General features: G+C 49.0%; 1 protein-coding gene across 7 annotated transcripts in view; it reads left to right on the top strand.

Moving 5' to 3' along the window:
• The window catches only part of ube2f (ubiquitin-conjugating enzyme E2F (putative)), a 136,050-nt gene that overhangs the window by 57,116 nt on the left and 68,522 nt on the right, over positions 1–10,412 (top strand). For 5 of the 7 annotated variants that reach the window (XM_042336382.1, XM_042336384.1, XM_042336383.1 and 2 more), the window contains exons 8-10: positions 2,539–2,571; positions 5,048–5,110; positions 5,974–6,317. In XM_042336382.1, coding sequence (XP_042192316.1) covers positions 2,539–2,571; positions 5,048–5,110; positions 5,974–6,072 — 195 coding nt within the window. In that variant the 3' untranslated portion in view covers positions 6,073–6,317. Of the gene's footprint in view, positions 1–2,538; positions 2,572–5,047; positions 5,111–5,973; positions 6,320–10,412 lie in introns of those variants that run through there. The other 2 variants (XM_042336386.1, XM_042336385.1) reach the window with 2 other exon arrangements.

Here is a 10,412-nt window from a genome sequence, read left to right on the forward strand (position 1 = left end):
CTTGGAAATCCCCGTTTATTAGAATGGAATATGCACTCTCTACCTGGAAGGAAGTCCTCAAGAGGGTCTTGAGATGGGTCTTGAAGGAGGCAAGGGAGGGGAACAAGGCAGAGGGACTGTGGGATGGAGTTCCAGAAGGTGGGGGCAGAGTGGCAGAATGCCTGCCCACCAATGGTGGGGTGGGCGAGGCGGGGACGTGAAAGCAGGCTGTACGGAGGAGGCGGGCAGGATGGTAGGGGGTTAAGAGGTCGCAGAGGTAGTGGGGAGCAAGGCAGTGGAGGGCATTCCAGGATCTTGAACTGGAATCTACAGTGTGATCGGATTCTCTGAGTGATGGGAAGCCAGTGGAGTCGGGCGAGGATGGGGGTGATGGGGTCATGGAGCCTGGTCCAGAAGAGGACACGGGCTGCAGAGTTCTGGATGATCTGCAGCCTATGGAGGGAGGAGTTAGGGAGGCTGATAAGAAAGGAGTTTGCATAGTGAAGCCTCGATGTTATGAATGCATGTGTGAGGATTTCTGTGGCTTGTGGTGTGAGACAGTGGCAGAGCCGGGTGATTTTGCGGAGGTGGGGGGAGGCAGAGCGGATCATGGCACAGATGTGAGGTAGAAAGGATAGTTGAGGATCAAACAAGATGCCAAGGTTCCGGACTGGCTTAGCAAGGTGGATGGTGTAACCATGGACGGTGATGCTATCAGTGCCTGAGGTGTGGAGGCTCTGACAGGAGCCAATCAGGAGAGCCTCGGTCTTGTTGATACTTAACTGAAGAAAGTTAACTCTCATCCAGGATTTGATGTCTGACAGACATTGTGTCAGGACAGCAGTGGTTCTGGAGTCGAGAGTGGAGGCAGAGAGATAGAGTTGGGTGTCATCCGCATACATGTGGAAGTTGACCCCATGTCTGTGGATGATGTCACCAAGAGGAGCTTGTAGATGTTGAAGAGGAGGGGACCAAGGACAGAGCCCTGAGGAACACTGCACGAGACAGTGCAGGGGCTAGAGGAGAAGCCGTTTGTGGAAATGACATGGAGGTGTTGTGAGAGGTAGGATCTGAAACATTCAAAGGCAGAAATGTGAAGCAATCACACATGTTCATTCCCACAGGGTCACGGGATAGATACTGGCCTGGTAGCTGCAGTTTACTCGCTTCCCTTTCCTGGTCCTTCACCACCTGAGCTCAGTCATTGACTCGTCCACTAAAACCAATGAGAACTGTGTCTAATTTAATTTTTGTTGCAGCAGTGCGATTCTCAGTATTGAGCAGCTTGAAATCCTCTGCCAGAACTTCAGTCAGTCAGTGTGGAGCTGGGCTCCTGGATCAGCTCAGAGCCATGGACTCTGTGAAGTCACCAGGTTGCGAGTGGTTGGGATGAAGAAAGGCCTTTGACCTACTTGATCCTTCCAGGATCCCACTTCCCATTCTCCCAGTCATTCCTGGTCTGGGATTCTTCCCACTCAGCTTCTGTTAACCAAACAACAGCAACCTGTATTGCTATAATGCCCTGCTTGGTTAACAGCGCATCTCGGAGCACTGTTAACTAAAGCATTTACAGGTCGGGTGGACCGAGACAGACAAGAGACAGGAAGCTATTTACGATAAGACGCTGTGACTTTTATCTGGTTCATTTCCAGCTGGTGTTCCAACACACACACTGGGGCCTTTACATTTACCCGCCAGCAGCTAATACCCTGGAATTAGGTAGGGAGGGTATTCCTGTGCAATTCCACTCCAGACAAATGGAAACCAGACGAATGTGGACTGTCAGGAATTTGGTTTGGGGAGTTGAGCAGCGAGCCGGATTTCCATGTCTCAGACACCTGCCTGGCCAGAAACAAATAACTTCTGCTGAGTGTTGCCAGCGGAGCCAGGCCTGTGAGTTATACATATTTATTAAACTCAAGTTTAGCGAGGTCTGGCATTTGTATAGCACCTTATCAGTTCTAATGTCTCACTTCACAGGTCACTTCAGTCAAGTGTTGTGACTGTAGGAGAGAAATTCCATTCAGGTCTAGATTTACTATATTTATGTAATAGGAGACGATTTCAGTGTTCAGAATTTTGCAAATTCCAAATCCAGCCTTAACTTTGAAGTTTCTTTTGGATTTCTTTTAAGAACTACAGAAAGCACATTTCAAAGTCAAGACTGAATTCACTTTTTGCCAAATTTTGGCCACTCTCAAATGTGACAAACAGCATAAATCTACAGTGGGTGTTTCACTTTGTGTGTTTGTCAGGGTCTACACTCCCATGTCTGAATGGCCAGTGTAGCTGTGTACAGTGTATAGAATGAGCCCTGACTGCACTGAGTTTCATTGCAGCCTATTAACAACGCACGCTGTTGTGTGCAAACTGGATGTCAGGGAAATGGCCACAGCACACAGCAGGTTTGTGCTGTTTAGCCCACTGACTGGGGTAGTGTGTGTGTTTGTGTGTGCGCTGTGCACACTGCTGTGGTTCCCTCCCACTCTGCCTTGCCTTTCCTCTGGTGCCATTCTCTGTCCATTATTGACTGATCCGTCTCTTCATTATCTTTTGCAGGATGTGGTGTGGGGACTAAACTCCTTATTCACTGTAAGTATCTCCTCATTGGGCACAGTCCACAGAGTAAAAGAATAATATGAGTTCTGTTACGTAGTGGATAGAGTGCTCGCCTTGCAAGCAAGAGGGCCTGGGTTTAATTCTCGAGCAGAGCAGTTTCTATACAAATGCCAGACCTTGCTAAACTTGAGTCTAATAAATATGTATAACTCACTTAGCGAAGTTTCCTTACTCCAGATGCCTCTGTTTACCTAGCAGTAAGTAGAACCCCGGTTGTTTACCCCGGTGAATCGCTTTTCCAGGGTAATAATCTTCTTTCACTCAATCCACAACTGTTTGCGGGACACTGCTTTGCACAATTGGCTGCCACTTTTCGCCCAAAAAATATACAGTCAATTCAATTTATATTGTATTCTGTGAAGCGCTTTGAGTCTTCTCAATGCTTGATAAGGTGCTATATCATATGAGGATTATATTATTATTATTGTAAGTGGGTTCTCAGTGGATGGTTTGAGGCCAGGGAAGTGTAAAGTTGAGAGTCAGCTGTACCGCTCTTAGTTGTGTTCATGGGAGCAGATTGAGGAGGTGAATAACCTGCCGATTTCTGAATATTGTGAGTACGACGAGTGCTGTAGAGCGATAAAGCTGATTCTGTCCCGACTCAGGAGCACCACATGGACAGCTCGACTGTGCTCTGTCCCTGGGTCGGGGAAGGAGAAATCAGCTAAGGTTGCACCTGATCCCACTGCTTTTGTGTGCTCGCTGTGAGGCTCCAGCATTGAACCTTCACTGGCACTCGATCATTCACCTCACATGTGGACAAGGTCCTGATAGTCCCCACATCATACACTGCAGGCTGGAATCCGATCCAGGGCTTTATACAGAAAGTAACCCACACCAAGGAGTCAGTAACAGGATAGAATTTATGACCGTAGAATAATTTAACAGAGCAGTGGTTACCGTGGTAACAGCAGACACACGCCCTACGCCTACAGGTGCCCTTTGACACTGCTTTCAGCCTTGTTTGCTTAAATATGACCTCAGTCTGTTTACAGTGTGTTACAGTCAGCATCAGTGTGATTCACCCCCACCCTGAGCTTCACCCACCATTGTGTTAACTGTCCAACAACAACTTGCGTTTATATCGTGCCCTTCACCCAGAATAGTGTCTCCAGGTGCTGTCCAGTGACAGTGCTGGACTCCCTCCCTTGCTCTCTCCCCCCTCCGCTGCACTCTCCCACCTCCCCCGCTCTCTCGCTTTTTCCCGCTCTCTTTCACTCCCCCGATTTCTTCCGCCTCGCTCTCATTTTTTCCTGCTCTTATCCCCTCCGCCGCTCACTCCCACTCCCCTCGCTCGCTCCTGGCTCTTCCGCGCGCTCACCCTTCTCTACTCTCTCCTCCCTCCCTCATACTCTCCCACCTCTCCAGCTGTCTCCCCCCTACCCTGTTCGCTCCCCCATTCCCACTCGCTAACCCCTCCCCACTCTCTCCTCGCTCCCCCGCGCTCTCCCCCCGCCCCCGCTCTCTCCCTCCTTCCCCACTTCCCATTCCCCTGCTCTCTTCCACCTATTCCGCTTTCTCTCTTTTTCCCGGTCTCTCCTACTCGCCCCGCTCTCTCCCATTGTCCTGCTCTCCCCCCTCCCCCGCTCTCCCTTTTCCCTCTCTCTCCTACTCCCGCTGCTCTCTTCTCCCTCCCCTGTTCTCTCCCTTTATTCTGCGCTCTCCCACTCCCACCGCTCTCTCGCCTCTCCCACTTTCTGCCATTCCCCCCGCTGTCTTCTCGCTCGCTCCTCCCTCCCCCGCTCTCTCCTCCCTCCCCCACTTGCTCCCTATTCCCCCACTCGCTTCCCCCTCTCCCGCTCTCTTCCACCACCCTCGCTCTCTCCAAATCTCCCCACTCTCTCCCCCCTCCCCACCTCTCCCCCTCCCCCTCGCTGCCTCCTCCCCCACTCCTCCATGCGCTCACCCCTACCCACTTCCTCCTCTCTCCCCCGCTTCCTCCCCCCAGATCCCTCCCCCCTCCCCCGCTCGCTTCTCCCTCCCCCACCCCCACTCGCTCCCACTTCCCACGCTCTGTCCCCCCTCCCCTCCACTGCTCTCTCCCTTTTCCCCACTCTCTCATACTCCCCCCACGCTCTCCCCACTCGCTCCCCTCCTCCACTCTTTCCCAATTCCACCACTCTCTACCCCCACTGCTTTCTACCCCCTCCCTCACACTCTCCCCCTTCCCCCCCCTCTCTCCCTCCTCCCCCACTCGCTCCCCCATCCCCGCTCTCTCCCGCTCTCCCTTTTTCCCATTCTCTCCCCCTCCCCCACTCTCTCCCACTCCCCCCGCTTTCTCTCCCGCCTCCCCCGCTCTCTCCCTCCCTCAACTTTCTCGCCCCTCCCCCACTCTCTCCCCCTTCCCTCGCTCTCTCCCCCCTCCTCCGCTTTCTCTCCCCCTCCTCCACTGGGGGACAGATTCTAACCCTGACTGCACACTGTAACTCTGATGCATTCTTTGCTACAGGATCTGCTGAATTTCGATGATCCTCTCAACATCGAAGCCGCTGAGCATCATCTTCGTGACAAGGTGGGTCGTGCCTGTGGGAACATCAGGACTTACTGGCTGTATCGTCCACACACACACACACACACTCTCTCTCTTTGTCTGTCTCTCTTCCTTCTTCCCTTGGTCACAATACAGAAGCAGTGCTGAGCATTGGCTCGCTGCATCCCCAGTTGTTCTGGCCCCACCCCTCCTGCCCCCACCCCTCCTGCCCCAACAGTGATCTGAGTTTGGTGGATGCTTTTAGTTGTGCGGTTCTAATAGCTGCTGCTTGCTCTGCCTGGTGTGAGCTGCCTCAGGCTCCCCTCCGTAGTCTCCCCTGATCATTGAGCGGCTCTCTGCAGCATTGCAGCGTGCTGTTCACAGTTGCTGCCTGAGCTCCTTCCATGCTACACATTGTACAGAATAAATCTCCCCCAGGAGTGAGTCACAGGCAGCAACCTAATCCAGGGGAAAAGGCGGTTTATATATAAACTATAACCTCCCACACATGGAGTGAGTCACAACCTGTAATCTAATCCAGGGGCTTGGAGCAGTTATTTGCAGAATCCCCCCCCCCCACAGGATTCAGTTACATGCAGGAATATGATGCAGGGGCTCAGAGCGGTTTATATGTGGAATAATTCACCCAGAGTGAGTCACAGCCTGGAATCTAATCCAGGGTCTCGGTTTATACATAGAATAACTCCCCTCTGCCCCCCACTGGGAGTGAGATACCAGCTGTAATGCAATCCAGTATGGGGGAGGGAGAGGTTATATATGGAATAAGTATCCCAAGAGCGTTTCAGGCTGGGAACTGATCCACACGATCACGGCTTTTGTACATAAAGAAATGCTCCTTGATGGAGATGGTTTGCGTTGCTAATACAAACCTTTGCTTTTGCTAGTTACCTATGGATCATACAGACATACAGGCTTCGCTGCATTTAGCCGGCCTCCCCGCAGATTGTAAAACAAGCCCAGCTTCCGAATCAAGATCGAATTGAAGTCCATGATAAAAGCTTTCCCCATTATCTTTAACTCCAGTTAGCTGGCAGCGAGCAACGCGTTCTCCCACTCTCATTCCTCCTTGGTCAGTCCACAATCCGCTGCAGGAAGCTTCCTGGGAACACCTCCTGCTCTCAGCCATTACCACGTTTACCATTTTGCACTCGTCAAACAAACAACAACAGCAAAATTACATTTGTATAGCACCTTTCACTCGTGCTTATTGGATGTCAGAACGACCAACTAGTGACTATCCTCCTGGAGTGGGGAGGTAAGTGGGGTCTCCTTGGAGCTGAACTTGTTCTAAGGTGAGATGCTTGGCAATGGAATGTCGGAATCCAGCCAGCCCTCTGTGGCGGTCTCGGTAGTCCAGTTCCTAAGGCAGATGGGTTCACAGTATTCAAGGGCATTACCGATATCATCAGCAGGATTTGAAAGGGCAGACCAGTCACTGGAGGCAGGGAATCATTCCACTCAGCTCCTTTTAACCCTGCAAGCCAAACTCGTAATGGGTAGGGTGGTCTTAGCTGGACAAGCAGCAGGAAAGCTTGTCAGACAATGCTCTCGGTAAGCTATGCAGATTTAGCTAGTGAGACACACCATCAGTTACTCCAAAATAAACTTGGGTCCCCATGCCTTGACTCTTGCCAACCTGGTCCTAATATCCTCCAGAATTAGGTAAGCAGGATGCGTCCCTCCAGGAAGAGAGTGAGCATCCTAGTCCAACACATGGGAATTTCCATTTATAGAGGGATGCATGGAACTCTGGTTTGGAGACTCTTAAGCAGCATGGTGATGTGTTTCCACGTGTGTCAGACATCTAGTTGAACAAGTAAAATAAAGTCAATCTGGAGACAATCTGCTGCCAGTAACCTCCTGGCTCAGTTGGAAGCACCCTCGCCTCTGATTCAGGAATTTATGCATTCATGCCCCATGTCAAGACTGAGTTCACAGTCTGGGCTCCAATACAGTGCTGCTTCAGCAGAGGTTTCAGCCTTCGGTTGAGCCATTAAACTGACGTCTTGTCTGCCAGTTTGAGTGATGTTAAGGATCCTACAGCATTCAAACAGAAAAGGGTGTCTCCCAGGGTCCTGGATGCCAAATCTCCAGATGAATTTAGTCAATGAATTCCTGGCTGTTTGCATGTTTTTCTGCGTTTGCCACTACCTCTTCCCTCGCCATTAAATCCCTCCACAATCCTCCCCCGTCTAAACTCTGCTACCTCCTTCAACCCTTACCGAGGCTCCTCCCTTCGCTCTGCGGTCACTGGCCTGCTTCTCGTGTCCCCGCTCTGCCCGTCCCACCATCAGTGGGCGGGCTTTCAGCCATTCTGCCCCCCTGTCTGGAATTCTATGCCGGAATCTCCTCTGACTCACTCCCTGGTCAAGGATTCGAGGACGAGAAGGCATGAGTTTAAGGAGTAACTCGGGGAGTAACTGACAGTCAATGGCTGGTCAGGGTGGGGTGATCAGGTTAGAGAGTGATTTGCCAGGGGGAGCCTGTTAGACCAGAGTTGATTCTCATTTACAAGAAAATTAGACACATGCAGTATATGACGAGAAAGGTGATGAGGGTGACAGAGATAGAGCAGGGAATTGGGATTAGGATGGACATAGGAGCAAACAGTGAAATGCAATAAAAGGCTGAGTGGCCTCTTCTTGTGTCATACATTTCTATATTCTGTAAATATATATTTTGTAGCCAATTAACTGACCGTGAGCACAAAGTCCCAAAGCTCGAGGCTTGAATTCACAACTTTCTGACTCGGGTGACATAAGGTACACATAGGGAGACAAGTATATATATACACATGTTCACGTGCATGTGCACACTTATGCACATACGTATACACACATGGACAGACACACTCACACAGAGCAGTCCAAAAGCAGACATTGTAATTGTGATTTAATATGATAAACATTAATCCCAGAGTAAATTAAAAACTGTTTAGCAGAGTTCATTAAGAATTCACTGCAATGCCTTTGTCACCTTCTGTATGTTGGGAACATTCTGTGGACAGTGAGCCAAACCAGCGTCTGCTTGGTTCATCAGCTGGATAACAGCACTTTTACATTTATACAACACCATTCACATAGCTGCCTGGGACCCAGCGGAGGGGGGAAGGGGACCAAAAGTAATTAAAAAGAAAGGTCCAAGGAAGGAGGTGGAATTACAGGGATGGATTGAGTACCAGAAAACTGGGTGGAGTGGCAGAAAACTCACCTGCAATGGTGTGGATGCCACGGAGCAGACTCGTACCCTCTGAGCAAAGGGAGCGACTGGGGCGGAATGATTTGAGGAAGCGGCAGTGCTGGTGGGGGGTGAAAACATGGAAAGATTTAAAGGTAAGAATGAGGATCATGAGCTTGATCCATTGAGGGATGGGGAGAAAAAGGAACTGAATGTGGATAATAATGATCCTTACATTTGGTCCAGTGCCTTTTACATGAGCAGGATGCCCTTTGGAAGAGCTACTCATTCAGTCCTGCTCTTTCCCCATATCCTTGCAAATTTTTCCTTTTCAAGTAAGGCCTTTGATACAGTTCGTCTTGAGAGGCTGATACTGAAATTAAAGAAAGCTAAATCAGTGGAGGAACATTACATTGGATACATAACTGGTTGACCGGAAGAACCCAGAGGGTGCGGTTTAAGGAATATCGTGAGACTGGGAAAATATTACCAGTGGGGTTCCACTGTTTTGGGACCTCTTTTGTTTGATATTTTTATAAATATAAATCTAAAGTTTGCAGGTGACACCAAGCTAATGAAGGTGGTAGATTGCAAAGCTGAACAAGATAGGTTGCAGGAGGATTTGAATATACTAGGGAATTGGGCAGATCAATGGTAGATGAAATTTAATGTGGAAAAATGTAAAGTACTTCACATGGGGACAAAAAATCCAGGAAGGGGCAATTATTTGAACGGAAAGAAAATAATATGTATGGAAAATGAAAAGGACTTGGGGTAAATTGAAGCTGTCGCAACAATGCTCTGTGGCAGTGAGTAAAGTAAACCAGATTTTGGGATGTATCAAAAGATAAATAGCAACCCGAAATATGTGGTAATCCTGCCACTGTATAAATTATTGGTGAGACCAAACTTAAAGAGTAATGTGTACAGTTCTGGTCGCCGCAGTAAAAAAATTATATGGGAGAAATTGAGAGTATTCAGAGGAGGGCATCCATAATGATTAATAATAATAATAATATTCCATGAATTTGATATAGCGCTTTTCACGTTGGGAGGACGTCCCAAAGCGCTTCACTGTAAAGTGAATTGACTGTATATTTGTGGGCGAACGCAGCAGCCAATTGCGCACAGCAATGTCCCACAAACAGTCGTAGATTGAAAATGACCAATTTATTATTGTTTTGGGCTTTGGAGGGATTATTAGGCTCTGTGTGGAGTAAGGAAACTTGCCCAAGGTTTCACCCTCTGCTGGGAATTGAACTCGGGTCTCTCGCTCGCAAAGCGAGTGCTCTAACCACTGAGCTACAGGATTCCACAATTGATTGAGGGAATGGAGGGACTGGATGGACTATGAGGAGAGACTAAGTAAATTGGGTCTGTTCACGCTGAAAAAGAGAGGATTGAGAGGCTATATCATTGCTGTCTTTAAGATTCTAAAAGGGCTAGCCGATGTAGATCATGACAGACTGCTTTAAGGAGAACAATCCCAGCTTCTCTCGTCTCTCCACATAACTAAAGTCTCTCATTCCTGATACCATTCTGGTAAATCTCCTCTGCACCCTCTCCAAGGCCTTGATATCCCTCCTAAAGTGTGGTGCCCAGAATTGGACACAATACTCCAGCTGAGGCCTAACTAGTAGCTTGTAATGGTTTAGAGGAACTTCCTTGCTTTTGTACTATATGCCTTGATTTATAAAGCTAAGGATACCATATTTTTTTAACAGCTCTTAACAATCTGTCCTGCCATCTTCAAAGACCTGTGTAATAATAAGAACATAAGAATTAGGGCAGGAGTAGGCCATTCGGCCCCTCGAGCCTACCCCGCCATTCAATGGGGTGGGGGTCACAACCTTAAAATCAGAGACAGCCCTTTCGCACTGAGTTGAGGAAGAACTTCTTCACCCAAAGGGTTGTTGACGCTCAGTCCTTGAACATATTCAAGACTGAGATGGGTAGATTTCTTATTGCAAAAGGGATTAAGGGATATGGGGATAAGGCAGAGTTATGGTATTAGCTGGAGTTAGAAGATCAGCCATGATTGAATGGTGGGGTAGGCTCGAAGGGCCGAATGGCCTTCTGCTCCTACATGTTATGTTATGTCAATAAGATCGTGGCTGATCTATTCTAACTCCACCTACCCGCCTTA

This window comes from Callorhinchus milii, unplaced genomic scaffold (genome assembly GCF_018977255.1).
Source record: "Callorhinchus milii isolate IMCB2004 unplaced genomic scaffold, IMCB_Cmil_1.0 Scaffold6, whole genome shotgun sequence".
Taxonomy (NCBI): Eukaryota; Metazoa; Chordata; class Chondrichthyes; order Chimaeriformes; family Callorhinchidae; genus Callorhinchus; species Callorhinchus milii.